General features: G+C 39.2%; 3 protein-coding genes and 1 non-coding gene across 4 annotated transcripts; all 4 read right to left on the minus strand.

Moving 5' to 3' along the window:
• Positions 1–355: 355 nt before the first annotated feature.
• On the minus strand, positions 356–415 carry LOC118077515 (U7 small nuclear RNA). Its single transcript, XR_004691651.1, has one exon. It is a non-coding gene; the product is annotated as a U7 small nuclear RNA (small nuclear RNA).
• Positions 416–1219: 804 nt separating this feature from the next.
• LOC118077509 (vomeronasal type-2 receptor 26-like) lies at positions 1220–3431 on the minus strand. The gene is made up of 2 exons (XM_088654668.1): positions 3314–3431; positions 1220–2121 (listed from the first exon to the last, which is right to left on the minus strand). The coding sequence occupies exons 1-2, from the start codon at positions 3330–3332 to the stop codon at positions 1220–1222; spliced, it is 921 nt and encodes a 306-aa protein (XP_088510794.1). The 5' UTR covers positions 3333–3431.
• Positions 3432–11161: 7730 nt separating this feature from the next.
• On the minus strand, positions 11162–17129 carry LOC118077508 (vomeronasal type-2 receptor 26-like). The gene is made up of 5 exons (XM_088654670.1): positions 17121–17129; positions 15921–16772; positions 13937–14164; positions 13454–13580; positions 11162–12063 (listed from the first exon to the last, which is right to left on the minus strand). Exons 1-5 carry the CDS (start codon positions 17127–17129, stop codon positions 11162–11164), a joined length of 2118 nt encoding a protein of 705 aa, XP_088510796.1.
• An 81-nt stretch (positions 17130–17210) lies between these two features.
• On the minus strand, positions 17211–19322 carry LOC148683944 (vomeronasal type-2 receptor 26-like). Its single transcript, XM_088654671.1, has 3 exons — positions 19303–19322; positions 17747–17968; positions 17211–17547 (listed from the first exon to the last, which is right to left on the minus strand). The coding sequence occupies exons 1-3, from the start codon at positions 19320–19322 to the stop codon at positions 17211–17213; spliced, it is 579 nt and encodes a 192-aa protein (XP_088510797.1).
• Between the last annotated feature and the right edge of the window lie 1672 nt (positions 19323–20994).

The raw sequence follows: 20994 nt of genomic DNA on the forward strand, positions 1-20994 counted from the left end.
ATCTCAGTGTCCGGGCTGAACAATGGGGGTGGAGACGCTCCTTCAGGTATACTGGACCGAGGCCGTTTAGGGCTTTAAAGGTCAGCACCAACACTTTGAATTGTGCTCGGAAAGGACCTCTGTTTTAAAACAGCTGAACTGGTTGCCAGTTTGTTTTTTCTCCCAATTCAACGTGCTCACATCAGCATTTAAAGTCCAAAACTACCCAGGACCCTATTGCTCATTCCCTACACATCCTTTCTGGTACTGAGATTGGCATATGATGCCCTCTTGTTATTTCCTCCACTCTCGTACGTTTGGTGGCTGGCAGCCTGGGTGAGGGCATTCTGTTTTTTTCAAAATAATTTTTTTTAAAGGTAGCTCTCTACTACTGTAGAGAGCCTGCTAGACAGATACAACAAGAGCTGAAACTGGTGAGGCCATTCTCTGTAGTAGCCCCTAAGTTGTGGAACTCCCTTTCTTCGGAGGGGTTTCTAGCACCTTCACTATACATCTTTCGGTGAATGCTGGAGATGCACTCATTCAAACTGGCTTCTGATACTTCAGATGTCTATTTTTAGGACCTTATTATTATAATACTTGTTAAACTGTTTTTCATATTGCATATGATTGTGTATTAATATTATTGTTGTGTTTTAATAGTTGTAACCAACCCTGAGACCTTACGGTGAAAGCTGGGTAATGCAATAGTATTAGTATTATTATAGCTCCACCCACCATTGCTCAGCCTGGACACTGAAGTCCTCCTCTGAGGGTCCTCTGCTGGTTCCATCACTGTGAGAAGCAAAGTTACAAGGAATCAGATACAGGGACTTTTCCGTAGTGGCGCCCTCCCTGTGGAATGCCCTCCGTTAAGATGTCAAGGAGATAAAGAACTATACAACTTTTAGGAGACATCTGAAGGCAGCCCTGTATTGGAAAGTTTTTAATGTTTGATGTTTCACAATGTTTATATATATATGCTCTAAGCTTCACAGAGTGGCTGGGATATAAAAAATATATTAGTAGTAGTAGTAGTAATATAAGAAGAAATATCCCTAGCAACAGCATTTCCAATGATACATTTAAGTAGTGTTACAATAAAGAGATGGATATATACTTTCATTTCGTTTTTCTTATAACAGTGCACGTCAGGAGCAGAACTCAGAGAAACTAATAATGGTGTACTTCCAATAAACTGCACCTAAGAGAAAAATGAAAAGATGAAGACAGAACTCTTTCATATTTTCCTTTGCATTATATGTTCTCTACTATTTAGGTCAGGCCTCAGCACAATGATGTAGCATTTAGGGAAAAAGATGCAACCCAGTAGTCCAGCACTGGAGCATAAGATGGAGAAGATCTCCACAGCCACCATGTATTTTCCTTTGGTGCTCAGATAGGTGGGAACAAAGGATAACCAGACACTACAAAACAGCAACATGCTGAAAGTGATGAACTTGGCTTCATTGAAACTGTCAGGTAACTTCCTGGCTAGAAAAGCCACAATGAAACTGATAATGGCTAGAGAGCCCATATAGCCCAAAACACAGTAAAACATGGTAGCTGAATTCTCATTACAAACTAGTATGATTTCCCCATAGAAGGAGTGTGGGTCTGTATCTGGGAATGGAGGAGCAGTACTTAACCAAAGGGTACAAACACCAGCTTGAATAAAAGTGGAGAGAAGGATAATAGAATTTGCTGTTCTTTTGCCAACCCATTTTCTCATTTTGGCCCCTGGTTTGGTTGCCATGAATGCCAGAACCACAGTGATGGTCTTTGCCAATACAGAAGAGAGGGCCAAAGAGAAGATGGTGCCAAAAGCCGTTTGTCGGAGAGGGCAGGTTGCCTTTCCAGGCTGTCCGATGAAGAGCAGGGAACAGAGGAAACAAAGGAGGAGGGAAACAAGAAGGATGTAGGTGAGGTTCCGGTTGTTAGCTTTTACTATTGGACTCTCCTTGTGCTTCATAAAAATTCCAAGAACTAAAGCTGCGACAAAAGAAAGAGAAATAGCCATAATAAATAAGGTGATCCCCAAATCTTCGTTGTAAGTAAGGTAACTTATAATCCTTGGAATGCATTGAGTTTGGTTTTCATTGGCATACTGGTCTTCTGGACAATTGATGCAGGAATCCATGTCTTAAAAAATAAAAATTAAAGAAGAGAAAGAGTGATTTTAATATTCTCAAGTACAGAACAACATCTTTCTAAGAAGTCTTAAAACCTCATGAGAATGTATACCTTTGTTCTCTTGCAGTCCTTTTAAAATGATAAAAAATGTACGGTGTTGTTTTAAAAATATTTATTTATAATCCAAACCACCATTATATCCATGCACTTTACATTCTCTTAAGAAATAAATAATAGATATATTTTGTTATGAAAATGGCTGGATATCTCTATATATGTTTATTTCTATTTTTTCCCCTAGTATTTTCTAATTAAGTTAATCTGTTTTTAGGGCAGGATGGCAGGGCTGCTGTGGGAGTATGTCCAAGTCAACAGAATGACTGGGTCAAGTTCCAGTAGGGGAGATGTATTGGGAACACTGATCTCAGTGATCACAGACAGGAGGAGTTGTCTGAGGACCCGATCATGTCATTACTAAGGAGGTAGGTTTAATCATTGTTTGAAGGCTATCCCTGCTTCTGGATCTAATCCTGACCAGAAGGATACATGTATCAACACAGGTGTCCCATATGACCTTAAAGTGCCACTGTGCAATACCAGGCCAATGAAATTTCACAAGACTACTGACATCCAGGGCTGAGCAATGGGCCCTTGCCAGAGTAGTACATACTCTAGTTATCTCCCACTTGAATTATGGCAATGTGCTCCATGTGGGGCTACCTTTGAAGGTGACTTAGAAACTACAACTAATCCAGAATGCAGCAACTAGACAGGAGACTGGGAGTGGTTGCTGGAAGCATATAACACCGGTCCTAAAGAATCTACATTGGATCCCAATACATTTCCAAGCAAAATTCAAAGTCTAAATGGCCTCAGGGCCATATAGCCAAAGGAGGGTCTCCATCCTGGCTACTGAGGTCCAGTTTCAAGGGCTTTCTGGTAAGAAGTGAAGTTACAGGGAACCAGGCAGCGGGCCTTCCTGCTGGCGGCACCAGACATTTGGAATGTCATCCCATCAGAAGGAAATATACAAGTATTTGATTTTTATAAGACACCTGCAGCCCTGTATAATGAGGCTTGTCATTTTTGATATTTTATTGTATTTTAAATATTTTGAAGGGAGCCACTCAGAGTGGCTGGGGCAACCCAGTGGGATGGGTGGCATATAAATTGTTACTGTTATTGATATTCAGTCTCCCACCTTTCTTATCAGAGATCATCCCTTCTGGACATGGCACACAATCATAGCAGCAAAATTTCGCTCCCTCCTTCTTTTTCCTGTTGGAGCCAGGATAGCAGTTGTCATTACACACAGAAACTGGTAGTACCTGCACAGGAACATGATGGATGATGAGAAATAGTGGGGGGGGGGGTTGTTTGTTTCTTAAGAATGGTATGTAGGCAAATAGTGAAGAGAGCTTTAGATCATCCAATCTTACAGTACTGCCCATCTATTGAAGCTATTAGTATAGGACGGAGCTTTGGGGGAAAGCATAAGTGATGGTGGTATGTGATTCCATCTCTGTAAGACTGGTGGGGTGCTGTTTGCAAGAAATGGTTCTAATTACTCTGAGCTATACATATTTCAGACTTTATTTACATATGTACAAACTCAGTAGACATCATTCAGCCATCTGTACTGTCGGACTCAGATCCAGGAAGTAACTTTTGGCGGCTCTTTCTCCAACGTAAAAGCTTAGGGAGCTTTAATCTCCTCCTTGCGTTCTACATTTCAACTCCCACCTCTCCCTTGCTGATGGGACCTGCGTAGCCTCCCCCTCTGTTCCTGAGCTGGTGGAGTGGTGTTGGGGCTCCAGCTCTGCATCAGTGAGCCCCTTCCTTCCGTGGTTCCATCCTTCCTGCCACCCCATCCCCTTCTGCCATTTCCTGTCCTTCTCCCAGCTGTTCCTACCCAGCCTCCTGCTCCCTCTTTCCCCTCAAGGTTTTGATGGGCAGTGCCATGGCAATGTCCGAGCTATTTCTTTTCCTATATGGACATGATTTACCAATGAAATGAAATGAAATGACATTTATAAAGCCTAAACCTCTTCAGAGCTACTCTCCCCACACCCAGTTAAATATGATTAACTAGAATAATGCTCCTGAGGACGACCTTTTAAACTATATTGCTGCTCTTGTGACCAGGACATAGACATAACTAGCAAGGTGAAAAAATGCCCCTTGTAACTGAGAATGAGTTTAGGAAGCATAAAGAGAATTCAGTGATCTTTTTCAATAAGATATAACCCAAACAACTGAATCTGCTTCACATGACATAGCCTGGAGCAATTCTAACAGCAATTTGCAGGGGTGTGTGCGCCTCAAGGTACCCTGTTTTTGTTTTTTTAAAAAACCCAACTGAAATAATGCAATAAACTGGAAGATTCTCTGAAAAATGCAGGTAAAGATCAAAGAGATGTCACTACTCTGTCTATGTGTCTTTAGAAAGAAAGGGAGGATCTTTAGAGTACTAGGCATATTTTAGGACCTAAAGAGGAGCCAGAAGAATGAACTGGTCTAATGAACATTTTGTGTCTTAAATACTCAGTAGTTTCTCATTATGTCTCACCTGATTAAAGCTTTGGTGCCAGACAATTTGGTCATCACAAATGGTTAACTCTTTGCCTCGTGGAGCCTGAGGATCTAGTGTTCCAACTTTTACTCTAACCACTGACGCATTCAGAAATATCATCCAATTTGTAACGTCAAAGCCTGTTACTAATTCTCCATTGTCATCAAAACGTATTGTTTCTCCAACACTGTTATTGAACACGATGAGCTTTAGAAAGTGATGGATCTATATTCAAAGAGAATCCGAAGACAGGAAGAACTTGGTCTTGAAATGATTTCAGTGAGCTTCTCAAAAGCCTATCATACTACGTTTTAATTTTGGACAGTATATGTTGTGATTCTATATTACTAGTTGCCTTCATTTGTTCCTATTTCATCCTTCATTATTTTATAATGAAACTAGCATTAACTATCCAAATGGATTCATAAATAAGAACAGCATAAAACAGAAAGAACACCTAAATAATTTAAGTGAATGGTTTTTAAAATTTTGGTTCTGTAATGAGCTTGTGTGTGTGTGTGTGTGTGTGTGTGTGTGTGTGTGTGAGAGAGAGAGAGAGAGAGAGAGAGAGAGAGAGAGAGAGAGAGAGAGAGAGTTGTAATAACCTGCCATGGTTGCACCTTCTGAAACATGAAACTCCAATTTTCTAACAACCTTCTATGCTTCAATCTCAATCTGTATAGGTCATGCAAAGCATGTGCCACAGCATAGACAGCACTGTAGACACTGTAACTATGGCCAGTCATCTTCATTTCAAACAAAATACCAGGAATGCTCTCCAGCTTCTCCTCCCCGGTGCATGCTTCCCTTTCATTTTCCTCCTGCTTCTTTAATGAACAGCTGAATGCTTGTTCCCAGAAGTCCTGGATAAATCCATCTCCTTTCACCCCAGAAGGTGTTATCTCCTTAATAAACTTTTGGAAACCTGGTGGCTGATTTGAGTGAGCAGTGAAGGATATGGAACCATGGAAAGTTTGCATATCCCATGTCTTCTGAATGGACACTGATGTGAAATCCCAGTGGGATGTAATAATCCACACTTTACCAAGAGGAGGCCATTCCATATAGGTTGCTATAAAAAGAAATATCCTCACAATCTGAAAGGATGGAGGTTCTCCATATACAAAAAATATATTGGCTTTTTTTCTCAAAAATAACTTCATAATTTTTAAACTGCTTTAAAATCAAGTCTATCATTTCCTCCACATAATCCCATTTTGGCATTCTTACTATGAAGGCATAACAGATTCCATTTTGAGCAAGCATTGGCATCATTGTCTGTAAAAACCTGTCCCCTTTGTCATCATTCACAGCACCAAACCCAACCCATTTCCATCCAAAATGCTGAAGTAATCTCACAACTCCCATTTGCTGGTAGGATTCAGTTGGGACCATTTGGTACAGAAAAGGGTATAGCATTTTGGATCCTTTTTATGGCAAGAATGATCCATAAGGGAGCTGAAATAAAATGTATAAGAATTTTTGGAATTAATCTTATCCCTTAGAATTAGAGAATTGTACTGGATTGATTTATCCAATTGTCATTCATGTATGTCAAGGAACATGGTCATTTAGGTTTACAAATGCAAGCAAAAGGAATTTCTGGTGTTTTATATTTTAGGATCACAAGCCAGGCATTGGGCTGGAGTGGAATAATCTCAGGGAGGGTTCAGTCTGATTCAGATAACTGAACTTATACTATTCAGAATAGGACTAGAGGGGCACGCCCAGCCCTAGCAGCCGATGAACAGTAATTGAGTAAAGCTTTCAAAGTAATTGTGAGTCCACCCGCAGTTTTCCTAATCAAGACTCAATTTAAACAATCTGCTTACTAGGAGCATGGTCAAAACTAATTTCATAAGAGCAAGATAATATGCCGTATGTGCATGCTTCGTACCTTCATACACACACAGCTTACCTGTGGAGTTTTGTAGGTGGCTGAAATGAATGCCATATTGACAGAGATTTCAGAGAAACATCCTCCAATTATAGCTATCAATTGGTTCTGCTTGTCACAACTGAAGTTGGGAACAAACTTCTGTTGTGTGGAAAGCAGGCTCAGTGTGGCCTTATAAGTCATTCTTGCAGTCAAGTAGCTATTGAGGATTCGGATACCCAGAGAGACATTCGGCAAGATGTTGGGATTCTCATTTATTTATTTCACAGCGAAGGCTAAGGCCAGGATGTGCTGGTAGTTCTTAGGCACTGAACTGTAATAAAGGTGACAGCTGCTTAGTAAAATCACCACCACAAAGATATGCATTTGTACTCTTCAGCATCTATTATCTAAATGTTTTCAAGATTGCGGCAAACTTTAGAACCATAGAAAATAATTGACTTACAAGGGCTTGAGATAAAAAATAAATTTCATAGACAGAAAGTGAGAGAAAACAGAATTGGCCTTACACAGGTTCATCGACCCAGATCTGTTTAGGCTGTTCCTTGAAACGGAGGCTATCATAGTTTAAGAAGACTTGGGAAACCATCTCCCCAATGATCAGGTCACCCGGTTGGTAAAATTCATGAGGAATAGGGAGAGCATCATCATATATGCTGCAGTTAATGGAATACTTTTTGCATACAGCATGAGACAGAAGTACAAGCAGCAACACCACCAGAAGCATTATTCTGTTGAAAAAGTTTCACCTCCAAATATACATTCTCATGTTTACATCTACAGCAGTATATGTAGCTATTTTGTTTTTACTTACAGACTGACGTGCATGTATCTAATGTACCATCTCCTGGTTTTATATTCTATAATGGTTCTCTTTAATCAGTGTTTCCAAGCAGCATATTCTATTTATCTCCTCACTTTCCCCTCTGTTTGAATTCAAATCTTCATATGTTCCTGTTCAACTAAAAATATCAAAGGTTTTCATTGGTGTAGAAATAAAGGAAGTGTAACGCTGACCATTTCCATGGGTTTGTCCAAAAGAATGTGAATTGCATTATAGGGAGGTGGTGTTATGGTTCCAAATAGTTAACCAAAGAGGTCAAGATTTCCCCAGTCAAGATTTGGGAAGTGGATGATTCAGTTGACAAGCAGAAAGGATGAGGACAAGAATATTCACTCTATACTTTTTGTTGTTCATATTGTGACAGAATCAGTTGATGGGAAACATACTCTAAAATGTATAGGGAAAATAATCATGAAAGAAAATGAAAGAACCCTGCCTATGCCTATATCCAGTGATCAAGAACACAAAGTATTTATATGTTCTTTTTTCAGATTCTTATTGTTGATATTGCTGAAGACATCTGTCCCTCCATTGTGTAAGAGGATGGATGCTGGTAATTTTGACAATGATTGGTGTGATTAAAATCTCCCCTGTGTATTGATGTTCCTTGAAGTTGTGCCATGAATAACAAAAGTACTATGTGTATTTTTCTACCAAAGCTTTACAGACATTTTCTTTTCTGTGGGGTAACAAATGGCCAGGGTACTTAGCCAGAAAGTTGTACACTCTTTTTGTCCTGGACTAGAGTTAAATTCACACAAACAGACCACTCACTTAAATTCCAGGAAATCTAAGGCTCAATGTTATCATAATTGGAATTTTTTTTATCAAAACTCTTCAAATTCTTGCTTGTCCTATTTATTGTTTTCATTACTACAATTTCTAAATTATTAACAGTATTAATGTATGCAATACTATATATGTTTGTTCATTTCTTTATTACATTTATATACCACCTTTATCTTCCAAGGATCTCAATGTGGTTCACATAGTTTTCCTCCCCCCATTTCAGCCTCACAACAACACTGTGAGGTAGGTTAGGTTAAGAGATGATGACTGGTCCAAGGTCACCCAGTGAATTTCATGGATGAGTAGGGATTCAAACCCTTCTCTCACAGTTCTTAGTTCAACACTCTAACCATTACACCACACTGTGTGCCCACTGCAAAACTTCAGGAAGAAAGGAAGAAAAATCTTCAAGCAATTGTCAATCAGGTGGTAACAGATGAATGTAAGATACAGAAGGGAACAAGACAGGGATGTCCATTATCACCTTTATTATTTATTTTGGTCCTAGAAGTCCTGACGAGAAACATAAGGGCAGATAAAAATATTACAGGAATCAAGGTAGGAAAAAAGTCCTATATATTGAAAGCATATGCTGATGACCTGGTAATCACAGTTGAGGACCCTAAGAATTCTCTCCTGAAAGTCTTAGAAAAAATACTGGAATTTGGGCAAGTTGCAGGTTTTAAATTAAATAAAAATAAGACTAAGTTAAAAACTTAACAGAATCAGACGAAAAAGAATTATGTCAAAATATAGAATTAGAGATTCATAAAAAGTAAAATATATTATTATTATTATTATTATTATTATTATTATTATTATTATTATTATTAATTTTATTTCTATACTGCCCTATACCCAAAGGTCTCAGGATGGTTCACATTAAAAACCACTTACATAAAATCAAAACAAAAACCAGATTCCCTCCCCCCAAAGAATATTAACATCTATAAAAATAATTATGAAAAGAGTTGGAATGAAATAAAAAGAACTCTAGAAATATAGGGCAGAATGAATTTATCATTGTTAGCAATTGTTAGCATTGTTAGCAGTTGTTAGCATTGTTAGCAATTATATCATTTATCACTTATCATTTTAGTAATTAAGATGAATGCATTACACAACCACATGCAGGAGGACTTGAAGGAGTTGAAAGCAGTTCTTCCTGGACTCAAAATATTCTGGTCGCAACTGCTGCTGCAACACGAATGGAGAGGAAGTTGTTGCTCAGCTGCCACCGAGAGGGCTAGGAGGTGCGTCAAGAGTGCAATGGCCAAGATGGTTCTGGCCTTGGGCAGGACGGTGATCTGTCACACGGGCATTACCTATCGCAATGCTTCCCTTTACAGGCTTGATGGGGTTCATCTATCTGTGACTGGGAATGATTCGTGGCTGACCTCCGTGTCAGCGGGGTTAAGGGATTGGTTACAGGTGTGAGTGGTTGGCAGATGGGACGCTAGCCAAACTGATCAAGGGACCTATATATGCCAATGCACGGGACTCAGAGCTTCCTCTTTTGGTCAGTGCATCAGAACACCTGCCCACTTCTCCCTACTTTTAGGGCTAGTGCGCTTGACCATGCTATGCCGTCGTGTGTCATCTGTCATTGGGACAGGGGCATGGCAGGAATTTTCCCCACTTGGCTGATTGGCTGGTGCCACTTGGGTTTTGCCTGCCACGTAACAAATTGTCACAACTTGTAAGGTTGCAGAGAGGCTCTGGTTTAGGTGATAGGGATGAGGGAACGCTTTGCCATCCCTATGTGAAGGGTATTCCATTAAAGGAATCCAGGGACTCAATTGTTTAGTCAACCCTGAGAGGGGTTGTGCCCATGCCTGAGTCCAGGGGGACATCTGGGTGGTGGACATTGCATGTCCCCAGCTTTCCACCACTCTGGGAGTTCACCCTAGGCTGACCTTGGCTGGTGCCCTGGGTCAGCGTTACCTGCAACGGTGCAGGGAGCTAGTCAAACCAGAGTATATGCAACCACTCACTTTCTGTAATCAATAAAGTTGTGGCCTAAATTCTGCCAAAAACCAAAGCAAAATTTGAATTGTATTTATTTAAGGGGGGGGGAGAGGTTTAAAGGTCTAAACACGCAATAGTATTATCATTATATCTCCACCCCCATCGTTCAGCCTGGACATTGAGGTTCCCCACCGAAGGTCTTCTGCTGGTTCCTTCACTGTGAGAAGCAAAGTTACAGGGAACCAGACATAGGGAGATCTCAGTAGTGGTGCCCTCCCTGTGGAATGCCCTCCCTTAAGATGTCAAGGAAATCAAGAACCATACAACTTTTAGAAGATATCTGAAGGTAGCCCTGTATTGGAAGGTTTTTAATGTTTGATGTTTCACTATGTTTTCATATATGCTTTAAGCTTCGCAGAGTGGTGGGTTAAATTTTTTTTAGTAGTAGTAGTAATAATAGAATAAGAAACAGGAATAATCAAGCACCTATGCTTGAATTCACATGAGATCCTTAGCAACAGCATTTCTAATGATATATATTAGTAGTACAGTGGAACCTCGGTTTATGAACACCTCGGTTTACGAATTTTCGGTTTACGAACGCCGCGGACCTATCTGGAACGGATTAATTCACTTTCCATTACTTTCAATGGGAAAGTTCGCTTCAGTTTATGAACGCTTCAGTTTAAGTACTCCACGGACCGTCTGGAACAGATTAATCCACTTTCCATTACTTTCAATAGGAAAGTTCGCTTCAGTTTATAAACGCTTCAGCTTATGAACAGACTTCCGGAACCAATTGTGTTCATAAACCGAGGTACCACTGTAGTAGTAATACAATAAAGAGATGGATATATACTTTGATTTCGTTTTTCTTATAACAGTGCACGTCAGGAGCAGAACTCAGAGAAACTAATAATGGTGTACTTCCAATAAACTGCACCTAAGAGAAAAATGAAAAGATGAAGACAGAACTCTTTCATATTTTCCTTTGCATTATATGTTCTCTACTATTTAGGTCAGGCCTCAGCACAATGATGTAGCATTTAGGGAAAAAGATGCAACCCAGTAGTCCAGCACTGGAGCATAAGATGGAGAAGATCTCCACAGCCACCATGTATTTTCCTTTGGTGCTCAGATAGGTGGGAACAAAGGATAACCAGACACTACAAAACAGCAACATGCTGAAAGTGATGAACTTGGCTTCATTGAAACTGTCAGGTAACTTCCTGGCTAGAAAAGCCACAATGAAACTGATAATGGCTAGAGAGCCCATATAGCCCAAAACACAGTAAAACATGGTAGCTGAATTCTCATTACAAACTAGTATGATTTCCCCATAGAAGGAGTGTGGGTCTGTATCTGGGAATGGAGGAGCAGTACTTAACCAAAGGGTACAAACACCAGCTTGAATAAAAGTGGAGAGAAGGATAATAGAATTTGCTGTTCTTTTGCCAACCCATTTTCTCATTTTGGCCCCTGGTTTGGTTGCCATGAATGCCAGAATCACAGTGATGGTCTTTGCCAATACAGAAGAGAGGACCAAAGAGAAGATGGTGCCAAAAGCCGTTTGTCGGAGAGGGCAGGTTGCCTTTCCAGGCTGTCCGATGAAGAGCAGGGAACAGAGGAAACAAAGGAGGAGGGAAACAAGAAGGATGTAGGTGAGGTTCCGGTTGTTAGCTTTTACTATTGGACTCTCCTTGTGCTTCATAAAAATTCCAAGAACTAAAGCTGTGACAAAAGAGAGAGAAATAGCCATAATAAATAAGGTGATCCCCAAATCTTCGTTGTAAGTAAGGTAACTTATAATCCTTGGAATGCATTGAGTTTGGTTTTCATTGGCATACTGGTCTTCTGGACAATTGATGCAGGAATCCATGTCTTAAAAAATAAAAATTTAAGAAGAGAAAGAGTGATTTTAAAATTCTCAAGTACAGAACAAAATCTATCTAAGAAGTCTTAAAACATCATGTGAGTTTTTGCTGTCTTGCAGTTCTATTACAATGATTAAAATTGTTGTTTTAAAAATATTCATTTAAAATGTAAACCACCATTATATGCATGCTGTTTACATTCTCCTAAGAAATAAATACTAGATATCTTTTGTTATGAAAATGGCTAGATATTTCAATATATGTGTTTGTTTGTTTTTTTGGAGGGTCAAGAATTTTCTAAATTAGTTATTTTTACAAGTTAATTTGTTTTCAAGGATAGGATGGCAGGGCTGCTATGGGACTAAGCCCTAGTCAACAGAATGGCTGGGGCACGTTCCAGTAAGGGGGGGGGGGTTGTATTGAGACATCTGATCTCAGTGAGGAGTTATCTCAGGGCCAGAACATGTCATTACTAAGGAGGTAGGTTTGGTCATTGTCTGAAGACTATCCCTGCCTCTGGGTCTGATCCTGACCAGAAAGATACCTGTATCAACAAGGGTGTCCCATATGAAACTTAATGTGGCACTGTGCAATGTCAGGTAAAGGATTCACAAGACCACTGCCATCCTGTCAATCCCAATTGGAAGGCTTTTAATGTTTGTTGTATTTATTGTGTTTTTAATATTTTATTGGACGCCGCCCAGAGTGGCTGGGGATACCTAGCCAGCTGGGCGGGGTAGAAAATAATAATAATAATAATAATAATAAGAAGAAGAAGAAGAAGAAGAAGAAGAAGAAGAAGAAGAAGTTATTATCCAGGGCTGGGCAATGGGCCCTTGTTATCTCCCGCTTGGATTACTGCAGTGCACTATGTGTGGGGCTACCTTTGAAGGTGACTCAGAAACTGCAACTAATCCAGAATGCAGCAGCTAGACTGGTGACTGGAAGTGGCTGCTGGGAGCAGATAAAACCGGACCTAAAGGCTCTACATTGCACCCCAGTACATTTCCAAGCAAAATTCAATTTCTAAATGGCCTCGGCCCTCTATACCCGAAGGAGTGTCTCCATCCCCATTGTTCAGCCCAGCTACTGAGGTCCAGTTTTAAGGGCTTTCTGGTAAAAAGTGAAGTTACGGGAACCAAGCAGTAGGCCTTATTGGTAGTGGCACCTGACGTGGAATGTCCTCTGATCAAATGTTAAAGAAATAAAAACGTATTTGACTTTTAGAAGGCACCTGATGAGGTACAATGAGGTTTGTAGTGTTGGATATTTTATTGTATTTTTAATATTTTGAAGGGAGCCACCTGGGGAAGCTTGGGCAACCTGGTCAGAGGGGTGGCATACAAACAATAACCTGTTGTTCTTGTTCTTGTTATTGCTGTTATTCTGTCTCCCACCTTTCTTATCAGAGATCATCCCTTCCGGACATGGCACACAATCATAGCAACAAATTTTTGTTCCCTCCTTCTTTTTCCTGTTATAGCCAGGATAGCAGTTGTCATTACACACAGAAACTGGTAGTACCTGCACATAAACATGATGGATGATGAGAAATAATGGGGTGGGGATTCAATAAGATGTAATAAAAACAATTGAATCTGCTTCATACAACATAACGTGGTTATACAGCAACAATTCTAACAGCAATTTGCAGGGGTGTGTGTCTCAAGATATCCCGTTTTTAAAAAACAACTTAAATATTGCAATAAACTGGGATATTCTCTGAAAAATGCAGGTAAAGATCAAACAGATATTACTACTCTGTCTATACATCTTTAGAAATAAAGGAAGGATCTTTAGAACAACAAGCATATTTTAATACCTAAAGAGGAGCCAGAAGAATGAACTGGTCTGGTGAATGTTTTGTCTTCATGTCTCACCTTATTAAAGCTTTGATGCCAGACAATTTGGTCATCATGAATGGTTAACTCTTTGCCTCGAGGAGCCTGAGGATCTAGTGTTCCAACTTTTATTCTAACCACTGACGCATTCAGAAACATCATCCAATTTGTAACGTCAAAGCCTGTTACTAATTCTCCATTGTCATCAAAACGTATTGTTTCTCCAACACTGTTATTAAACATGATGAGTTTTAGAAAGTGATGGATCTGTATGCAAAGGAAGAACTAGGTTTTGAAACGATTTCAGTGAGCTTCATGTATCATACTATGTTTTCTTTTTGGACAGTATTTGTTGTGATTCTATATGTCTAGTAGCCTTCATTTGTCCCAATTTTTACTTTCACTATTATTATAATGAAGCTAGCAGTGACTTCCAGTTCGCTGTGGAGGCAATGGCAGCGCACTCCGTGTCATCTGCTTAAGGGATGACATGGTCCTTGCGGTAAGGGTGCTTGGGGGTGTGCGCCAGGGCTAAAAAAACCCATGGGCTAAAAGAGACTACAGGTGAAACTCGGAAAATTAGAATATCGTTGAAAAGTGCATTTGTTTCAGTAATGCAACTTAAAAGGTGAAACCAATATATGAGATAGATGCATGACATGCAAACCAAGATATGTCAAGCCTTTATTTGTTGTAATTGTAATTATTTCTCGTTAGGCAGGTCAATTATAAATGGAATGTAATAAATGAAATGTAATAGCAATGTTTATTTTTGTATTATTGTAACTATTTGTTTTATTACTGTGGAATTCCAAAAGAAAGCATTTGTAAAAATTAAAAGAAAAATTAAAAATAATAAGTTGCATTACTGAAATAAATGCACTTTTCGACAATATTCTAAATTAAAGACCACTTTCAGAGTTGGCTGCATTACAAACAATTGAATGAGCTATTGAATAAAGCATATAGTATTTTGATAGAATGGGAAATGAAAGATGAAGAGGTCAAATCGGTTATGATTAAATGGGCACAAGATATAGAATTTGAGGGCTGGGGAAATTGTGGAAAGTAGATTTAAAATTTATAGATTGTTCTCATTTGAAGGAAAATTACATGAAAATCATGTACATTACACCAGTAAAAATGGCAAAAATGTACAAAACTGGGTTAAATAAATATTGGAAATGTAAAGAAAAAGAATGTGTGGTGGGAATGCAGAGAAGTGATTTTTTTTTGGGGGGGGAGTTTATATATATTGAATTGGAAAAAATGTTTAGAAGGACATTTAAAAAAAAAACAGAAGCATTTTTGTTAGGGATTTTAGGGCAAGACCTGTCAAGGAAAACAAAGAACTTATTCATGTATGCTACAACAGCAGCAAGAGTCTTGCTAGTACAAAGATGGAAGAATAAGGAAGCCCCAACAAAAGAACAATGGCAAGAAAATTTGATGAGCTATGCAGAACTGGCAAAACTAACATATAAACTATGCAAGAAGGACAACCGTGGCTTTAAGGAAGAATGGGAACTTTTTGCAAACTACTTAAAAAGACAACAAAAAGATTTGGACTCCTTGGCAGGTTTTGAATAAACACCCACAATTTATTAGTAGAACATTTGATAGATAATGTAATGATATGCACAATTTATTAACATGCAGAAAACACAATGTGTATAAACAAATCAGAGAAGGGAGCTGAGGGAAGTCCTGAGAGGCTGGGAGAGGGTGGGATGGGAAGGAAAGGGGGGGGCTTACAAGTGGATATGTAATTTGTACTGTTTAAAAATTCTTTTCTTCAATAAAAATATTTTTTAATGAAGCTAGCAGTAACTATCAAAATGGATTCATAAATAAGAACAGCATAAAACAGAAAGAACACCAAAATATTGTTCATGAATGGTTACATTTTGGTTCATTAATGAGCTTGCATGAGAGAGAGAGAGAGAGAGAGAGAGAGAGAGAGAGAGAGAGAGAGAGAGAGAGAGAGAGAGAGAGAGAGAGAGAGAGAGAGACTTGTAATAACCTGCCATGGTTGCACCTTCTGAAACACCAATCTCCAATTTTCTAACAACCTTCTATGCTTCAATCTCATCCTGTATAGGTCATGCAAAGCATGTGCCACAGCATAGACAGCATTGTAGACACTGTAACTATGGCCAGTCATCTTCATTTCAAACAAAATACCAGGAATGCTCTCCAACTTCTCCTCCCCGGTGCATGTTTCCTTTTCATCTTCCTCCTGCTTCTTTAATGAACAGCTGAATGCCTGTTCCCAGAAATCCTGGATAAATCCATCTACTTTCACCCCAAAAGGTGTTATCTCCTTGATAAACTTTTGGAAACCTGGTGGTTGATTTGAGTGAGCAGTGAAGGATATGGAACCATGGAAGGTTTGCATATCCCATGTCTTCTGAATGGACACTGATGTGAAATCCCAGTGAGATGTAACAATCCACACTTTACCAAGAGGAGGCCATGACACATAGGATGTTGCAAATAGAAATATCCTTATAATCTGAAAAGATGGAGGTTCTCCATATATAAAGAATACATTGACTTTTGTGTCAATGAGAACTTCATAGGGTTTCAAGTTTTCTAAAAGCATGTCAATCATATTCTCCACATAGCTCCATGTTGGTAGTCTTATTATGAAAGCATAACATATGCCATTTTGGGAAAGCATAGGCACCATTGTCTGTAAAAACCTGTCCCCTTTGTCATCATTCACAGCACCAACCCCAACCCATTTCCATCCAAAATGCTGAAGTAATCGCACAACTCCCATTTGCTGGTAGGATTCAGTTGGGACCATTTGGTACAGAAAAGGGAACAACATTTTGGAACCTTTTAATGGCAAGAAGGATCCATAAGAGAGCTGAAATAAAATGTATAAGAATATTCGAATTAATCTTGTCCATTAAAATTATAGAGTTTTACTGGATAGCATTTATCCAAGTTTCATTCATGTATGTAAACAAACAAGCAAACATGTATGTAAACATTTGGGTTTACAAATGCAAGCAAAAGGAATTTCTGGAGTTTTGTATTTCTGGATCACAAACCAGGTATTGGGATGGAGCGGAAGAATCTCACAGAGCTTCTGGCCTGATTCAGATAACTGAGCTTTTACTATCTAGAATAGGACCAGAGGGGCACGCCCAGCCTTAGCAGCTGATGAACAGTAATTGAGGAAAGTTTTCAAAGTAGCTGTGAGTCCACCCACAGTTTTCATAATCAAGACTCAATTTAAACAATCTGCTTACCAAAATATCACTAGGAGCATGATCAAAACTAAATTCTTAAGAGAAAGATACTATGCCATATGTGCCTGCTTCATACCCTCATACACACAGCTTACCTGTGGAGTTTTGTGGGCTGCTGAAACGAAAGCCATATTGACAGAGATCTCAGAAAAACATCCTCCAATGATAGCTACCAATTGGTTCTGCTTGTCGCAACTGAAGTTGGGAACAAACTTCTGTTGTGTGGAAAGCAGGCTCAGTGTGGCCTTATAAGTCATTCTTGCAGTCATGTAGCTATTGAGGATGCGGATACCCAGAGAGACATTCGGCAAGATTTTGGGATTCTCATTGATCTCTTTGACAGCAAATGTTAAGGCCAGGATGTGCTGGTAGTTCTTAGGCACTGAACTGTAATAAAGGTGGCAACAGTTTAATAAAATCACCACCACCACAACAAAAATGCATTTGTACTCTTCAGCATCTTTTATCCAAATGTTTCCAAGATTGTGGCAAACTTTAGAATTATAGAAAATAATAGACTAAAAAGAATTGAGATTTAAAATACGTTTTGTAGACTGAAAGTGAGAGAAAACAGAATTTGCCTTACACAGGTTCTTCCATCCAGATCTGTGTAGGATGTTCTTTGAAACTGAGGCTACCATAGTTTAAGAAGACTTGGGAAACTATTTCCCCAATGATGAGGTCACGCGGTTGGTAAAATTCATGAGGAATAGAGAGAGGATCATCATATATGCTGCAGTTAATGGAATACTTTTTGCATACAGCATGAGACAGAAGTACAAGCAGCAACACCACCAGAAGCATTATTCTGTTGAAACAGTTTCACCTCCAAATGTACATTCTCATGTTTACATCTACAGCAGTTTATGTAGCTATATTCTTTTTACCTACAAACTGATTTGAATGTATCTAATGGTATTGTGTGAATGTGAATTGCATTATACTGAGGAGGTGTCATGGTTCAGAATGTGTCCATGTGTTATTCATACCTAACCAAAGAAGTCAGGATTTGCCCAGTCAATATTTGGGAATTGGATGATTCAGTTGGCAAGGAGAAAGGATGAGGACATGAATATTCACACTATGATATTGTGATAAAATCAGTTGATGTGAAACATGCACCAAAATGTACATGGGAAATAATCATAAAAGAAAATGACAGAACCCTGCCTATGCCTATATCCAGTGATCAAGAATAAAAAGTATTTATATGATTGTTGTTTTTTTCAGATTCTGATTGTTGATCTTGCTGAAGACACCTGCTCCTCCATTGTGTAGGAGGATGGATGCCGGTAATTTTGACAATGATTGATGTGATTAAAATCTCCCCTGTGTACTGATGTTCCTTGAAGTTGTGCCATGCATAACAAAAGTACTACGTTTATTTTTCTACCAGAACTCTACAGCTATATTTTCTTTTCTGAGGGGTAACAAATGGCCTGTGGCACTTAGCCAGAAAGTTGTACTCCTTTTGTCCAGGACATGAGTTAAATTCACATATCAGACAACTCACTTAAAGTCCAGGATATCTAAGGCTCAATGTTATCATGATGGGAATATCTTTTTTATCAGAACTCTTCAAATTCTTGCTTGTCTTATTTATTGTTTTCGTTACTTTAATTTTTAAATTATTAACAGTATTTATTTATGCAATACTATAGGTGTTTGTTCATTTCTTCATCACATTTATATACCACCTTTATCTTCCAAGGATCTCAACATGGTGCACATAGTTTCCCTCCCCCCATTTCATCCTCACAACAACCCTGTGAGGTAGGTTAGGCTAAGAGATGGTGACTAGCCCAAGGTCCCTCAGTGAGTTTTATGGCTGAGTAGGGATTTGAACCCTGATCTCACAGTTCCTAGTCAAACACTCTAACCATTACACCATGCTGTGTGCACGTTGCAAAACTTCAGGAAGAAAGGAAGAAAAATCTTCAGCCCAACGAGTTTATATATTCTAAATTTTGACTGTATGTATGTTCCAACAATTCCTAGGGGTTTCACATAAACCATTCTATGCATTGACAAAATGCACACATAATATATCGTTGCATGGGCCCAATTCAAAGTCCAAGTTTTGTCCTATAAAGGCTCAGGACCACAAGACCTTAAGGACCACCTCTCTCTTTGTGAACCTACCTGGATTCCATGATCGTCATCTTGTGCCACCTCCAGAGGGTGGCAACACGAGAACGAGCCTTTTCTGCAGTGGTTCCTCATTTGTGGAATGCTCTTCCCAGGGTGGTTTGACTGATGCCTTTCATATACACCCTTAGTGTGTGATGAAAACATTCTTCTTCAACCAGGTCTTGGGATGATTAACATCCCATAGCCTTTTAAATGTGTTTGTTGGAGGGGGTGAGGGAGGTTGTGCTTTTCATTATTCTTTTCATTATAAATTTAATAAATAATAAACTTTGACTATGGGCGCCATCAATCAGGCTAGCCCACTCACCACCAGTGCCACACTCACCCACCTCTTTTGCTCTAGCAGAACAAGCATTGGAACAAGTTCTATACATTTACAACTGTTTGTGTCTCGAGATTCCCCATGAAAGGAGGTTTTCTGTGTATAGAACCTCTAGCTGTCTAAAACTTTATATGCATAAAATTTCTTCCAAGGTTAAAAAGTTAGAATTGTAGAGGTGAAAGGAATCTTGGGGGTCATCTAGTCCAGTCTCCTGCAAAGCGGGTTCATTGACTATGCAGACCATGGGGGAGTATGGTAAAGGCAGGTGAGTACATCAGTGATTGGTAGTGACAGATAATTTTAGAGCAAACATGCTGGATTTAAGCATCTGGAACCTCTGAGTGCACCAGAAGGTAGATATGCAGAATGTATGAACCAATCTGCACACAGCTCTGACAAAAAAACCTGCAACATGCTGTCCCATCTTCAGAAATTCTACAAAATAGAAAAAGAAAAAGAAAAGGTTTCCCCAACATACTTGCCACCTTGTAAGTTTAAACCACTGCTCCGCTTGGACTTGCCGATTGGAAGGTCAGTGGTTCGAGGCCCCCAGTTCAAAAGCACATCAAAGTGCAAGTAGATAAATAGGAGCAGGAAGGTAAACAGCATTTCTGTGCACTGTTCTCCCCCCCTTTTTAAATAATACTTTTTATTCAATTTTTCAAAAAATATGCACAATAACAAAATACAACAAAAATGCATACGACAAAAATACAATAAAAAACAAACAAACAATACTAGCTTTGCCAGAAGCGGCTTAGTCATGCTGACCACATGACCTGGAAAAACTGTCTGCGGAAGAGGACAAACGCTGGCTCCCTCAGCCTGTAAAGCGAGATGAGCACCGCAACCCCAGAGTTGTTTGCGACTGGACTTAACTGTCAGGGTACCTTTAAGCACAGTACTCTATTATTACTTTGATAAAAGTAAGGTATTTTAAAATGGATTTTCTTGTTAAAAACAAACAAGCACATGCCTAAATGGAATTAAACAGAGCATGATTATGTGAATGTGAAATGTAAACTGGGCAGACATAAGTAGGTTTGTCAATCAAAATCCCTGTGTTCCTTCAATGTGTGCAGGAGTTCATATGAACGTCATAATTCCTTTGATTACAGAGCAGCTGCTTAATGATCACTGTGTGGGATTAGAAGAATATCATCTGAACCATGAGTGATGGATCAACAACTGTAACATCGACTCAGGGGATAAGGTTTTGGCTCCATCCTGTTGGAAATATGGCAAACCTAACAGAGGACACAATCTTGCTGCTCTTCTCTGACTTGAGAGGAGAAGTCTCCTGTGGAACCATTTTCTTTCCAGCCAGCTAGAACAACTGAGGGACCTTCAAAAATCATTGA

The sequence above is a fragment of the Zootoca vivipara genome, chromosome 12 (assembly GCF_965207765.1).
Source record: "Zootoca vivipara chromosome 12, rZooViv2.hap1.1, whole genome shotgun sequence".
In the NCBI taxonomy this organism is placed as follows: domain Eukaryota; kingdom Metazoa; phylum Chordata; class Lepidosauria; order Squamata; family Lacertidae; genus Zootoca; species Zootoca vivipara.